Source organism: Dermacentor albipictus, chromosome 7 (assembly GCF_038994185.2).
Source record: "Dermacentor albipictus isolate Rhodes 1998 colony chromosome 7, USDA_Dalb.pri_finalv2, whole genome shotgun sequence".
In the NCBI taxonomy this organism is placed as follows: domain Eukaryota; kingdom Metazoa; phylum Arthropoda; class Arachnida; order Ixodida; family Ixodidae; genus Dermacentor; species Dermacentor albipictus.
In genome coordinates this window covers 98,032,637-98,049,135 of record NC_091827.1, presented here as the reverse complement: position 1 = coordinate 98,049,135, position 16,499 = coordinate 98,032,637, and the positions used below count along the sequence as shown (strand labels likewise).

General features: G+C 42.3%; 1 protein-coding gene across 3 annotated transcripts in view; it reads left to right on the top strand.

Annotated features, from left to right (window-relative positions):
* LOC135916852 (cytochrome P450 3A2-like) overlaps positions 1–16,499 on the top strand; it is a 50,406-nt gene that overhangs the window by 17,384 nt on the left and 16,523 nt on the right. Inside the window, exons 1-3 of one of the 3 annotated variants that reach the window (XM_070522540.1) lie at positions 5,286–5,356; positions 5,524–5,649; positions 15,160–15,412. In XM_070522540.1, coding sequence (XP_070378641.1) covers positions 5,524–5,649; positions 15,160–15,412 — 379 coding nt within the window. In that variant the 5' untranslated portion in view covers positions 5,286–5,356. Of the gene's footprint in view, positions 1–5,285; positions 5,463–5,523; positions 5,650–15,159; positions 15,413–16,499 lie in introns of those variants that run through there. The other 2 variants (XM_065450280.1, XM_065450281.2) reach the window with 2 other exon arrangements.

The following is a 16,499-nucleotide window of genomic DNA, read 5'->3' as shown; positions in this document are numbered from 1 at the left end:
CTACGTGTCGGAATTACATGAACCGCAGAATAGGACGCAGAGCGCTTCACATCCTCCGCTCCTGCAGGGCTAACAACATAGTCAGGCATACAATTTTCAGGGTACCGGGACACGCTGGAATAGAAGGGAACCTAAGGGCGGACAAGGCAGCTCGAGAGCACACAAACCGAGCGGCCACAAGCACCGACCCTGAGGAACCCATACCAGTCAACCCAAGCTACTCAGACATTCTGAATTACTATAAGGGTGTCCGAATCAAAGAGCCTCCATCCCACAACAGCCTAAATCAGCATGAAGCAACCTCTTGGAGGAGGCTGCAAACAGGAACATACCCAAATCTAAACACACTAAGTAAGATTATCCCAACCCAGTATAGAGACATTTGCCCCTGGTGTGGCGCCAAGCCCACCTTATACCACCTTACATGGGAATGCGTTCATAATCAACGATTCCTTCAAATAAAAGACCCGAGTGTGGAGCAGTGGGAGAGGGTGCTCTCCAGCAGTGACGCGAAAGTCCAGCATGGACTAGTAAGGCACGCTCACCGAGTAGCCACCCTCAGTGGTACCCTGGAATATGGGCGTCGAGCCTGTGCAGATGGTGAAGAAGACCGTGAAGACGGCCGACCACATCTGCGACCGCTAATTTCTAATCAATTAAAGCAAATAAAGTTTTTCCTCCTCCTCCTGAAGTCCGAGGAACATTAGGTTTGTGCGTCGCAAGCGGTTTTCAGCGTGGTCGCACTTGTTTGTCAGTGCTTTAACGTCTGAAGCAGGCTGGGCCAAGTCGGTCGTTGTTTCGGATGCAGCTACTTTTTCTGGGTTTGTTTCGATAGTTTTTTCGAGTATTTCGACGAGCGCTGAAAGACGATGCAAGAAGTCTTCAACGTTTGTTTGAGCGGACCGGATCAAGCCAAGCTTGGCAAGTACGGTGCTCTGAGCGGATTCAATACGAGATATGGCTTGGTAAATTGTTTCCAAAGACGGCGGAGCTTCGTTTCTGTTCAGGCCTGGGTTTAGTTCGACATCACCAGACAAAACGAGGAGAAGAGAAATAAGGTAGGCGTTGAGCCAGTGGAAGCGAGCAATACGCAGCATCCTTTGACAACACTCGATGGCGTCTTTGGTGCGCGACACCGCTAGCAAAAACGGGTTGCTGGAGCGACAGTACGTGGCATAGGGAAGATAACTAACCTGCAGCAGATGAAAAAAGGGCGTCTGCATGACGAGCTGCGATGCGGTGGCTTGCCCCAAATGACTCCAGTGGTACAGCGGCTTATGTAGGTGCCGGATTACCACGCTTGTGCCAGGTTACCAGATGACAGACTGGTCCATCGCTGGAAGCAGCAGATGCCGGTCGATGTGGTCATTGTCGATGTAGTCGTCACCAGCTGGCAGCCAGGCGATTTCGTTGACGTCATGTGGCCCAAAAAAGCCTGAGCTTTCGGCGTTGGAGCGTGAAGTTTTTCTTGTTGTGGTTCGGTTTAGCTGATAAATTAAGCGTTGGGAATCATAATCGAAGAGCGGCGTGGTGAAAATGATTTACCCTTGGTTTTGGATAAGTCAGCGCTTTTGTCTGCATCAATAAAAGTTTCCGTTTTCTAAGTGTGCTTGCTACCACAATCGGAAAAAAGCAAGACGCTTTCGAGGGAATCATGAGAGATTCAAGTATCCTAGCCGGTGTGGTCGTTTCTTTTCTTTCGAGCAGGTGGCACCGCAAGAAACAGCCTGCAAACGTACAGGATAAATGAGAAAATTTAGATATTTTGCAGACTCCTTGATGTATACTATAAACGGCATTGCGCATCTGGGTGAAGTCAGAGCGCTGGCTGCCGCTAGCAAACGGTAATACAAAGCTGAAAATTTCTCGTGCCCTAGAAGCTTGCGCCTATATTTGGAGCGCAAGCACAATCTTCAAAATACTCCGTTTGGAAAAGTAGGTTTTCTGTTTTTTTTATTGAGTGACAATGGAATAAGAACTCGATTGAGCGACAGAACGGCCCACGCCGAAACCAGGAAAGTGTACAAATAAGCATTCGCTTCAAGAATAATTTGCCAATAGCTCATAGAGAGCCAAATGAAATGTGTTCGCTCAAGAGGCGGGAAGTACAGAGCTAATGCTCACGCAGCAAGCAGCACGCGTTCCTTCCCGTTGGACAATGAACGTTTGCGGCCAATCCTCCCGAATATACCAAAATAAAGAGTTCACTTCTGCCTCTTATCGCCGGAGACGAACCACCACGTGACAAGTGCGTTTAAATCCGGCTTGATTTGTTTCTTTTTACTCCGCTGAGAACAAGGGGGCGCAGGCTTTCATGTGAGTGTTATGCTTTCTTCTAAGAAAACAACTGGTGAAACACTCTGCAGGAATAAAGATGTGACATATGAACTGACCTTCTCTGCATACAATGCCCGAAACTAGACTGGTGTAATGTAAGGAGCCATTCGTTCGAATTCTATTCTTTTACCAGCCTCCGCTCATGACAGCCTGACGGTGGTTATAACGCAGACACACCCTGCCTCAAAGCTGTTCCAAAGGTAAAAGATGCGGAACACCATTGTTACATCCTGCCGGCTTTGATGGAGTTTCTTCTTAAGGCTTAGACAAAAGCAGCTGCAATAAATCTTTGAGAAGGTATTTTTAACCCATTAAGGACCAGCGTGACCATGTGGTCACGTTAGTCTGCACAGTGGATTTCAATTAATTAAGGTTAAGAAAACGGCACCAAAATCGCCTTTGACATGCCGATTGACAGATTAGAGTCCCCTTTATGGATACCAAGTGTCAGCAGCTGTCAGTCGTTTTGTGGGAGCCCCTCGCAGAGGCGTGAATAAGTGTTGCTATGCGAGTAGCGTCGCGATGCATCGCTCCAAAGGTTAAGTGTTTTTTTTCTTCACTACTTGCTTAAGCAATTGTTGGATATCGTTACCTCCATATTGCTCTTTGAATATGTGACCTCCGATGAGCATTTGGGAAAGAATTATGTTTGATTTATCCATGAACGAGTACGTTATCTTGTGCGTTGCCATATGGTCACGCTAGGCCTTTAGGATACCGAACTTTTTGGTTTTTTTTCAAACTGCATTCTCATCTCTTGCACGGCTGCTGGCGCGTTCCCACAGTAATACAAAGCTGAAAATTTGTTATTTGGTTATTTGGTGTATATGGTGTATTTGTGTATATGGTGTTAATTTGTTATTATTGGTTATTTGTTATTTTATTGTCTGAATAGGTAGACGTTGGAAGAAATAGCGAAGATACTCGAAGAGGAAGATGACGATGTGTCAGTGATTTATATCGAGCTGCCAGATCTGGCAGCTCGATATAGGCTAGCACCTATTTGGATGAACACTCGGCCGATGAAGACTCAGACAGGCTCATTGAGAATCTAAGCGGGCGGCAGCTATGAGCCGGCGCTGAAGCTGTTTTCTCTGACGGACGCAGCATTGGTGGATGCGAGTCTGACCACAACGACCCCGGCGGGCAAAGTGACGGAACATCAGAGGTGTCTTCTGCTGCAGTTCATGCGGCCATTCCTGCGAAATTATCCACTGCTTCTAAGTGGACGAAGGGTGGTCTCCAGAAAAGCCTTGGCATATTTCCCGACCCAAACTTTGCTGCTTAAAGGGACTTTTCAGCTATTGAGTTGTTCGAACTCTTTTTTGACGAAGCCGTCGTGGAGCTGTTAGTCGAACAAACAAGAAACGTTATATTGAATATGCCTGATCCAAAGGTTACCAAAGAAGAATTAAGATAAGTTTTCTCGGAGTACTTGTTTTTTTCCGGCTATAACCGCTTGCCAGAGAAAAAGTGCTATCGGGACAGCGGCACGGATATGTGCAACACGATGACCTAGAATGCTATGCGAAGAAATCGCTTCATACAGATAATGTGGTTCCTGCACGGAGCGAAATGCAAACCTAACGCTAAGTGACAATTTGGCAAAGTTGCGCCCATTGATGGCACTATTGAAAACAAGATTTCTGGAGCACTTTCAACCTGTGCGTCACCTGAGCTATGACGAAAGTATGATTGAGTATTATGGTCGTCATGACTGGAAACAGTTCATACGCGGAAAGCCTATCCGCTTCGGGCATATAGTATGGCGGCTACATGCCAAGAACGGATACCTTGTAAACCTCAAAGGCTCTCAAGGCAAGCAGGGGATCTCGGAACATCTAAAAATATGAAAAGAACTTCGGAAAAGCAGCGGCGCCACTTCTTCAAATGCGGGGTGAGCTCGCAGCAGAGACGCACAACCTTCCTTTTTTTTTCTATTTTGATAATTTATTCACAAGCATGCAGCTACTCAAGCATCTCAAGGCACAGGGCTACGAAGGCACGGGCACAGTGAATCAGAACCGTGTTCCCAAAGAATGCCCTATCGCTGGACCAGAAATCGTCAAGCGCCAACCTCGCAAGCACGAAGAGCCCGTGCTGAGCGACAATGGGATAATTGTTGTCCGCTAGATGGACAATTCTGTAGTAACGATCGTAGGCACCATTCAAGGCGTAGAGTCAATGTCATATGCAGACAGGTACTCTCGTATTCAAAAGAATCGAATCAAGGAGGCCCGTCCAAACACTGTTGCTCAGTACAAGATTTATGGGAGGTACGGACCAGATGGATGCAAATGTAGGTGCCTACAGGTTTGCAATCCGTGGTAAAAAGTGGTGGTGGCCGATTTTCACTTGACTTTGTGATGTATCTATCAGCAACACTTGGACGTTAATTCGTAGCACAGGGCTCACCGTCACGCACGTGGAGTTCCGCAGGCAAATTGCACAAAGCTACCTGATGCGCGATGGGGCAATAAGCCTAGAGGGCCTGGTCAATGCAGAATCCCAAAGACTGGTGATGTCCTGACTGGTACAGGGTATGACCAAGTGGCCCACTTTGTTGCGCCAATACCTAATGGCAAGAGGTGGAGGTGTGCATGAGATAATTGCAACAACGCGTTGCACCCAAAACGCACAAAGTATGACGTCGGCATATGTATTCCATGATTTAAACCATATCACACTAAATAAGTGCTCGACTATTCGCTATGTATGTTTTTTGTGGCGTTTCATGGCTTGAAATAAATGTTTTTCACTGCGCGCATTTTGCTGCAGCGTAAGGGCCCAGCGTGACCATATGGTCACGGGCTATATTTCAAAAACTAATTAGGCAAGAGTATTAATTTTTTGCATGTGAATTATTAGTATAAAGGTAAGTTAATATATTAGATTTATTTCAAGATAGCAAGAAAAAAAAGAAACCGGTCCCTAATGGGTTAAAAGAAGCCTCATCCACCACCTGCTGTGGGTTTACCCTGCATTAAAATAGACGAGGCTCCGGCACCTTGTTGGAGCGGTACTTGTTACCATTTATTACCATTTTTCTGTGGGTACACGCGTTTGCGTGAGCTGCTTCTGCGACCTGGCAAATATTCATATCTTCAGGCTCATGGCCTTATTCTGTAAGTTTTTTTAGCAATTCGATTTGTTTTAAGGAATGCGGTGGTGTTTGAACACTTACAGATGATGCCGGGCCTCACGCGAACCCACCCGATCCTCACTCAAAGCATGGTGCACGCTGAGGGCGACCGCTGGAAGAAAATGCGCAGCCTCATCACGCCAGCCTTTACGACGAGCAACATGAAGAAGGTAGGCAGCGATGCGGTTAGTTTTATTGTAAAACGCTGTATTTGTTTCCCATGGTAAAGCAGATACACGAACCAAGATGTAGAACCGATCGAATGTGGTCCCAGACTGGATTATAAAAAAGTGCTACTGTATTGCTAGTGTCATTGATTGCTGGTCTGCAGTGCTGATGCTTTTGATGTCTGGTGACGTTGAGGAAAACCCGGGGCCAAAGACAGCCGAGATGTTGGAGCAAATCTTACAAAATCAGGCTGCATTTGAATCTAAGATAGATGCTATAAAGGAGGAGGTATCCGATTTAAATACTAAAACTGACAAATTGACCGGCTATCTTAAAGTTATTGAGGAAATGGGTGAGCGTATTACTAGCCTGGAAACTATTGTTTGGCAACAGGAACAGAAATTAATTGACTATGAAAACAGGAGCAGACGCAATAACCGTATCGTTTTCGGCCTACCTGAAAGTTCTGGTGAAACCGAATCAGACTTGAGGGGAGCCGTTGTTAGTAATCTGTTCGAAGCAAAATTGGGCGTTGTAGTGAAATCAGTAGACCGAATTCACCGGCTGGGTAAGGAAAAACCAAATAGTTCAAGACCAGTCATTATGAACTTTTATAATCACTCGGAAAAGGAAAATGTTCTCAAAAACTGTGGAAAGCTGAAGGGGTCTACCATTAGCATCAGCAATGATTACGCGAAGGAAACCGTCGATGTCAGGAAGAAGTTGTGGCGAAGCGGCGAAGCAGAAAGAGCAAATGGCGCCAAAGTGAAGCTGGTTCATGATAAGCTTAAAGTAAACGGTGAGCTCTATGAATGGGATCGAAAACGGAACATTCGTTGTCAGTGCAAGCATAAACAAGATAAACCAAAACGTCACAACGGCTCTGAAGTTTCCGCTCATCGCGGATCGCGTATGCCTGGAGCGGTGGATAGCGGGGGCGGGATGCCACCTCAGCCGGCGCGATCATAGCTCAAATTTCTTTTAATAAATTCGCGAAGCATTGTAAGCAAAGTAACAGATTTAGAATGCTTACTTATTACATACAGTCCCCACATTATGGTCATAACAGAGACATGGCTGAATAGTGTCATAACGGATAACTGCATTGTGCCGCCGGGATACAAGATTTTTCGATGGGATAGGGACACTCGAGGTGGTGGTGTAGCGGTGATAACTAAAAGCACAATGGTGGCAATAAAAGTAGATTGCCATTTACCAGAAACAGTGTTGTGCAAGGTGAATTACGCCAACATTACATATCTTATTGGGGCCGTCTACAGACCGCCCAGCACTCCGCCCGAGTTTCTTGAGGACTTAAATATGTTTTTGTGTGATCATGTAAATGGAAACACAAGACTAATAATGGCTGGAGACCTCAACTTACCGCATATTAACTGGGAAAGCTTTTCAACTGGTCATGTAGAAACCCGTAGCGCTGATAGGCTATTAGAGCTAATGTTTTCTCATAATCTCACACAAATTGTCAAAGACTGCACAAGAATCACCCCTACGTCACAGTCATTGTTAGACTTGGTTTTCATATCAAGTAAAGTGGACGATTACGCCGTATCAGTTGAGGATGGCATATCGGACCACAGAATGGTTGTGGTTTACGTGTTCTGTGACATCAGCATTCGAGCAAAGCGTCACGCTCATGCACATGTTAAAGACTACGGTCGTGCTGATGATACGACTATCATTGACTTTTTAGAAACGTCGCTTAGCGAATTTGAGGTGATATCAAGGCTTGAGTCGGTTGAACAGCTTTGGGAACGTTTTAAGAAAATTGTGCAGTACTGTTTAGATAACTACGTACCTACTCGCACTAAAAAAACAAAACGAAGAAACCCATGGATAAACCGAAAAATAATTCAGATGAAGCGCAGAATAAAAAGACTGCGCAAAAATAAAAAGTTCCCGATGGAAATATGGCGTGCAAAAGAAAACTTGAAGGCAGAGATGGCGCAGTCTAAAAAACAATTTTTTAACAACACCCTCACTAACTTTCTGAAGAGCTCTCCACGAAAGTTCTGGCTGTTTTTTAAGGAAACGAATGAAGGAATTGAACAGATTGTAGAAGGAACGGAAGTAATTACGGAAAGGCCTGTTATCGCTGACAGATTCAATCGATATTTCCAGTCAGTGTTCTGTACAGAACAGGATGACAACAAAGAATATGAATCGGCTCCAACATTGCCACTTCAAGCAGGTAATATTAATATTAACCGAGAAGGCATATTTGATCAGCTGCTCCTTCTGGACACGAAAAAGTCATGTGGGCCTGACGGTATACCGAATGAATTTCTGCGAAGATTCGCGGAGTGGTTGTCGTATTACCTAGTAATTATATTTCAGAAGTCTTTAAAATGCCACTCGCTACCTCAAGACTGGCGCAGAGCAATCGTGGTCCCAATTTTCAAAGGTGGCAATAGAACAATGTTAAGCAATTATAGGCCTGTGTCTCTCACATCGGTGTGTTGTAAAATATTTGAGCATATAGTGGCAAAATACATCAGACAATTTCTGGAACAAAATGACTTATTATGTCCGTTTCAGCATGGATTCCGCAGTGGCCTTTCAACTGTAACGCAGTTGATCGAAACGATTCATGATTTTTGTGTTGCTATAGATGCCTGTGTACAAGTCGATGTTATATGCATAGATTTTGCGAAGGCTTTTGACAAAGTTTCACACCGTAAACTGCTCTACAAGCTTCGCAATGTCGGTCTTAGTGAGGATGTTCTCGATTGGATAGGAGCGTATTTAACTGATCGCCAACAAGCAGTCCGAGTGGCAGATACTATTTCAGGAAATCGTCAGGTGTATTCGGGCGTGCCGCAGGGTTCCGTACTAGGGCCACTCCTTTTTCTGCTATACATTGATGATATCTCAGCGGTTGTCCAATCACCTGTAAGAATTAAGCTTTTCGCAGATGATTGCCTAATTTATTGTCCGGTAACATGCAGGGAAGATCAATTTAAACTCAACCAGTGCCTTCAAAACTTAAGCTCGTGGTGTCAAAAATGGGGTATGGAAATTAATTTAACAAAAACCACTTACACACACATAACAAAAAGAAAGGAAGTGCTCTCGTTCACATATAATATTGCTGATAATATACTGGTAAAAGTATGTAGCTTCAAATATTTGGGTATAACCATAACAGACAAATTGAACTGGCGTCCTCATGTTGAAAATATTTGTCAATCAACATTCAGGAGTTGTGCTACTTGCAAAGAAAATTACGCCATGCGACGAAAGAAGTCAAGTTGATTGCTTACAAGACATATATCCGTCCGAGCCTAGAATACGCTGGTGCTGTGTGGAGCCCACATCAAAAGGTTTTAAAACATAAACTAGAACGAATTCAAAGAATGTCAGTTCGCTTTATCTGCTCTAAATATCGACGACGTGACTCGGTAACTGAAATGTTAAAAATATGTACCTTGGAACCACTGGAATTAAGAAGGCAGAAGCAGCGATTGAAATTGCTTTTTCAAATACTACACGCACATGTGAAAATAAACAAGGATGATTATCTGACGCTCTTTCACAAAAGGCTACCACGAACAACACGCAGTACATTCGTGCAACCAATATCAGCTCGAACAGACTTATTCCGCTTTTCTTTCTTTCCTGACGCTATTAAAATGTGGAATGAATTACCGAATGATGTGGTACAAAAAAGTGCTATGAGTGATTTTGAGGTTGGCCTTGACAAGTATTTCGCTCACACTGTATAGCTTGTATTTGTTCCTTGCATGTAGCTGTGTGTTCTTTTTCTACAAATGTTCTATGTATTACAAATGTTCTACTACAAATGATCTTCAATATTTGTTCTATGTATTACTGACCCTCCCTGTAACGACCCTCAAGTGAGGGTTAACAGTATGACTAAATAAATAAATAAATAAATAAATAAAATAAATAAAAACTCCATATCAAAGCCTCGATTTCACAGTGAGGGTGCCCTTGTTATACTAATGTTGATCGCTTTCTCGCCATTTTCATAGGTATCCCAAGTCTATAGCTTCAATTTAGAGGAGACACAGACAAAATAACTTTTTATCTAAGTGCTGCTAATTCGTAATGATTTATTTCATTCTATAGCATACGTTTTTTTAGAAACATAGGTTTTTATAAATCTCTTGTGGCAGATAACTGTAGTAGTTCAGCTGTACTTCTTCAAGCGGCCTAATTACTCGCATGAGAAATTGAAATTCATATTAAACACTCAACAAAAGTTAACTGACTAACTTTAAATAAGTACTTCATAATATACATTGAAATTAACTAATTGTAGCTTAGTTGAGTTTGCAAAGTATATGCATTTAAAACGTATTCTAGAGATGGCACGATAACTAAATGTCCAGCTACTAAATTTATGCAAAACGTTATGAAAAAAAAAAGAGTTCGAAGAGTCCGGACTTGTCACGTTAGGACACACTTCGGGGGAGACACCCGAACTCTCTTTCGGCTAAGTGTACTGAGGCCATATTGGCTGTACACGCTGTGGTCAGGTAACTCGACACACAATATTCAGGTGCATTCTGTTCGAGTAGTATCATGGAATCCCTCGAGAGGGTTGCAAGACTCCTGCTGAGGGAGTCTCTTAAGAAATTTAGATAAGTCAGGCGACACAAATAAAGGTTCACGTGAGCACTGCTGAAGGACTCTGGTAAGTATTCTTAATAACTATTAGGACTCCAACAGTGTGTCAGGTTACCTTTTGGGCGTGGCGCAAGACATTTTCAAAGAGAGTGAAGTAACAAATCCGTGTAAGTAATTTGGTGGCAATGTCGAGCCGCGTTTAAACTAAATCAAAAATGTTGCCAGCAATGAAAAGTGACTTTACAAAATGATCACTGTGAAAACAGCAGATAAGAATTAAAAAAAAAGCATGGCTAACTTACCTTAAAGCACATGGAAGGTTAGGAGCAAAAGGAGAATATTTCCTGAGTCTTCCTTATTGTATTCTGGAAACCTGAAATACATCAGTCCGCAAAGCGTCACCATGAACAGAAGACAGTTCTTTTTATTATTAAACTATAATAAATTGTGAACCAAGCAAAACACTTTTGAAGAACTTTTCAACATATAGCTTGCAAATAAACGTGCAAGGAGCATGTTAATAATGCCAATCCAAAATAGCAGGCCACTTGTGCAATACTTTAAAAACCACAGTTCTTGTCGCTTATGATACTTCAAAAGGTATTTTCATTTAGAACTAATCGTGTAACCTCCGATGCAAATGAGTTACTCGTAAGCTAAAACAAAGGGCTACATGGATGCAAGTAGGAGGCCGGGATTATTAAGTCCAATAAAAATTCTTCCAACCTAAATTACACAATCTATGCAGTACAACATGTTTCCTGAAAGCAACTTGTTGACAATGAATCATCAAATTTAGGTGTTAAAACAGCTGTGTTATGTTAGGCTACTCTTACTGGCACTTTTGCCACAGAACTCGTGCATGTTTCTTAGCTTGAGTTGAACATTGAACTTAAAAACACCATATTAAAAAGTTGTGTATATATTCTAATCTTTCATACAACGTGCAACTGTGCATAAAGCCTTCAGAACTGGCTATATTACAAAAACAGACATCAGAATTATTTTTACTAGAACTTTTATTTGGCATTACCATATTTTATAAGTACTAAGGATAATAACTGGCACCGACAATATTACGGAGGTTGCAGAGAGCACTATTACAAAACTGGCATAAAGAAAACGTGCTGGCGAAATGTATAGCACAGGTAGCTGTAATTTGTTACGACAAATATAATGCATGAATGATGAGGACAAGGAAGGAAGAAGAACGGGTGACAGCTAAACTGTGTCCAGTGACACACACAGTTACGTACAATACGCATGTTGCTTAGAGAACCAAATCCCGCAAAGAGAAATGAAAGATGTGAGGATGGCATCTTTTATTCATCACGAGTAACCCTGTTAGAGTAGATTATGTAGCTGCTGTAATCTGCCCTTAGTAGATATATGACATTTTTACATTACGTGACACATTTTCAATTCACACATATAAAGGTCTTTTGATGTTGCTTGTTTGCATTTTTAATCTCAACGGCACGGCTGAATTAGGGAAAGCCTCACTGTGGGTTGGCACTTATACAGGCAGAAGTGTTTCTAGAAACACTCAAGGTCACATACACATAATTCTAATTTTTAATGTTTCGATCTTTGTGTTTCGTGTTATCCATCACAGTATTTTACTGTGTACACAAAGTATTTTAAACAAACGTACTGAGAGATTTCAATGTAAATTGCCAACTTAAAGAGGTGGAGACATCATCTCAGATTTCTAGAGACAACAATAGCAAAAAACAAATGCCGAAGAAAAAATTACCTACGAATGAACAATACTTTTTTTATTACATAGAATGCACCATCTCTTCCTGTGATGAATAGCTTTAATACCGAGACAAGTAGGCTGAAGAAACAGTTGGACAATACTTGCAAAAGTGACAGCTATTAGAACTGCCTGATCATTGCCAATATCTTCCTAAAGAAGCTAACAGTGATAGAGTTTTTAATTATTTCGGGAGAATGCTGACATTGTGCTACTGAAACCAGCCAGTGGTGAACGTGTGGTTAGTAGGAGTCCCTAGACTGGCAGCCCTGAAATATTTTACCCCAAACATGGTGGACCATGCTTTGCATTTACAGATATTACCTTGCCGCAAAACCTTTTTCAAGCTCGGTTGGACAATTCTCTGTGGAAAAAAAAATCTAATGCACAAGTCATCAGAACTGGTGCTAATATATTAGTTTTTACAAAGAAGAAATTTTCGAGTGCTGTACTTTGAAAGGCTGTCTCTTCTATCAATTTTTATTTGTGAAAATTTTCGCATTGTCTTGAAGCAGGTATGTTCAATAATTAGAGAAAGTCATCGCTGAAGCAATCAATACAAAACTAAAAAGACGATATGTAGTCAAAATGTGAATGTCGAACATTGTGATACTCAATTCTACATTTCGGAGAAATGCCTTTTTTTGTACTGTTCTGGTTTGTAATAATTCAGTATAGCAATTCTGGTGAATATAGGACAATTCGCAGTGCTTAATAGAAGCGCAGGGGAAGAAAGGCCAGAGTCGCTTCAAAAAAAGGTCTTGCCTGCAATTTTGTTTCATTATGTTATAGCCGAAAACTTCAAAGGGCACTCAGTTTATTAAATCGAGAATTATGTGGTTTCGAGCTACCGAAGCCTTAGAAAATGCCTTGAGGAAAACTCCAGTGACTTTTAGAACTGGCGCAACCAAGCATCTGCATAAAATGCGCTATACTCTGCGCGTTCATTCGTACTTTTTTGTATTCGGTTGGATATCATCGTCTGCTTCTCCTAACATTGAGCGTGGAAAGCTGAAAAATGGATGCAGCCTGAAATCACCTAGAAGAAAACTTCGCGTAGGACAAACAAAAATGTATGCACTGAAAAATAAGCAGGGTAATATCAACCATCTCGAAGGTATAAAAAGAGCAGCGGAATAATTCTATACTGACCTGTACAGTACCCAGAGGACTCAGGAGAACTACATTCTAAACAATAATGAACAGGATACTGAACCTCCTTCTACAACTACAAATGGGGCCAGAAGGGCCTTGCAAGACAGAAAACGCGAAAAAGCGGCAGTAGAAGATGGAATAACAGTCAATTCAATCAAAGATGGAGGAGACATAATGCTAGAAAAACTGGCGGCGCTCTATACGAAGTGTCTATCGACTGCAAGGGTCCGAGAAGACTGGATGAAAGCAAACATTATACTAATCCACAAAGAGGGAGACGTCAAAAACTAAAGAATTATAGGGCCATTAGCTTACTCCTAGTATTATATAAGATATTTACAAAAATAATAGCCAATAGAATAAGGGCAACACTGGACTTTAGTCAACCCAGGGAACAGGCTTGCTTCATGAAGGGTTACACTACAATTGGTCACATCCATCTCATTAATCAGCATACGCAGACTACAATGAGCCTCTCTATGTCTCCTTCATAGATTATGAAAAAGCATTTGATTCAGTAGAGATAGCAGCAGTGATTCAGTCATAGCGTAATTAAGGAGTACAGACCGCTTACGTAAATATCGTGGGAAATATCTCTGGAGATTGCACAGCAACCTTTATTCTACGCAAGAAAAGTAGGAAGATGCCTATAAAGAAAGGGGTAAGACAGGCAGACACAATCTCTCCGATGCCATTCACTGCGTGCTTGGAAGAAGTATTCAAGCTATTAAAGTGTTAAGGTCTAGGCGCAAGGATCTTGGGCGAATACCTGCACAACCTTTGGTTTACCGGTGACATTGGTGTAATCAGCAACACTGCGGACAAGTTATAGCAAATGAATGAGGACATTAACAGGGAGAGTGTGAGTGGCGTTGAAGATTTTTATGCAGAAGACAAAGATAATGATGAATAACGGGGAAAGGGAACAAAAGTTGAGGATCGCAAGTCAGCCTGTAGAGTCTGTGAAGGAGTAGGTTTCCCTAAGTCAACCAAGCACAGAGAACCCTGACCATGAGAAGGAAACTCAGAGAATAAAAATAGGTTGGGTCGCATACGGCAGACATCGTTAGCTGCTGACTGGAAGCTTACCGTTATCTTTGAAAAGAAAGATAAGCAATCATTGCGGTTTACTGGTGCTCACATATGGGGCAGAGACTTGCAGACTGACAAAGAAGCTTGCGAAAAAGTTAAAGACCGCGCAAAGAGCGATGGAACGAAAAATTCTAGGCATAACTTTAAGAGAGAAACAGAGAGGTATGAATGAGAGAACAAGCTTGTATAGACGATATTCTAATGGACATTTAGAGAAAAACATGCTGCTCGTCAGGTCGTGTAAGGCGTTGATTAAATAACTGTCGGACCATTAGGGTGAAAGAATGGGTATCAAGAGAGGGGAAGCGCAGTATAGAACGGCAGAAGACTGGGTGGTGCGACGAAATTATGAACTATAGGGGTGCTAGTTGGAATCGCTTGGGGCCGGACAGGGGTAATTGGAGATCGCAGTCAGAGGCTTTTGTCTTGCAGTTGACATAAAATAGAATGATGGTGATGATGATGAATTCTTTCCAAGTGTAGTTATTACTTATAACAAAATTTAAGGTATCCTCGCTTATATCCCACCGGACAAGAGCAATTCTTATTGGTGCTTCTTTGTCACTGGCCCATAAGATTCACTCATAACGCTGCGTTTCACCTGCACCTGGTTGGAGGTGAGCTAGGAGTTTGCACTGCTGCTGCTTGAAAGCAGAGATGGTGGTCAAGGAACGTAGCCTGCTTGGGAGTTGCATGTCGGCTGTGTGACCAGTGCTACGATGATGATACATTCATAACGACTGCCAGCAAAAAATCTTTAATATTTACGACAAAGGCTGTCTGATCTAAGGGGCACAACTTCGTTGTCCTTGGCGTATCAACTGCTGAAATTGGCGTAAATCATATTTGATGAATGCTTAGGAGAAGCGATCGAATGGCACTCTTATGCTTACAGATGGCGAGCCTCATGGATGACACAACAAATGAGTTGTTCGATATCATCGAGACGCTGAGGCGGAATCACAAATCCATCGAGATTGTGCAGCTGTTCCAGAGGTTGACGGCAGACATCATCATTAGTTCAGCGTTCGGTATAAAATCTAATCTGCAGCAAAAAGATCCAACGAACAGCTCAGCAGAGTCACTGTTTCAGGATACCTTGAAAACGTTTCAACAATTTCGACGTGCGTGGATAAACCGCTTTACTGGTAAGTGTACAGATTGTGTACTGAACTTCGTGGAAAACGCAAAACACACACGTGTACACTAATTCACTTGATGGGAGGTTAAAAAATTCTTGCAGGAATCGCCCCAAGATGTGCGCAGACTGTTATACGCTTTGTGCTGACGCAATGAAGCAACACAGCGCATTGGTAGGCCAAACGCTTCGTGTACGAGCCGTCTACAGCACTTGCATTTCTCTCGCGCGCATCCCTCTTAGCAGTTTTTCATTGAGTCAGCCTACTCCTTATGGACACGCTGGGCCATCTTCCACGTGTTTGAATATATATTCGCAAAACTTCGGAGAAGAGTATATGAATGTGACACTGGTTCCACTATGCAATGCACCGAAATATTCATGGATTACTTTTTGTCGTTGAGAACCGGCTTATACCTAGAGGCACAGAACCAGTCAAACAAGCTGATTACGGCTTGCGTTGGGGCTAGTTGGAATATCATACCTGTATTTATGAAGGAGGCATGAAAATGAGAGGCTGAACCAGAGGGACGAGAGCAGTACAGCATTTCATTTCACAGCATAGTATTGCAAATTCTACCCTCCTCCCAGTGGTTCATCTGTGCAGCTCTGCTTTTTAAGCGCGAGAAAGTTGTCATAGAAGAGGTTCCTTGGAGAGCGGCACATCACCAGTGCATACGCAGGACAAATCACCAAATTGTGTGGCTGCTTTGTCTGCTAAAGCGGTGCCACGCAGGTTGGATTCCTTGCAGCAACGGCGAAGTTTTAAACGCAGTGTTTTATACTAAGGTCGCAAAAGCAAAGTTGGAAATAGGCCTGTGAAACATATATATATATATATAAATATATATATATATATATATATATATATATATATATATATATATATATATATATATATATATATATATATATTATACCCGTATGTATGTATATTATATACATACGGGTGTAGACGCGCCGTATGTAAAAATACTGAAAGATATCTATAGCGGCTCCACAGCCACCATAGTCCTGCATAAAGAAAGCAACAAAATCCCAATAAAGAAAGGCGTCAGGCAGGGAGATACGATCTCTCCAATGCTATTCACAGCCTG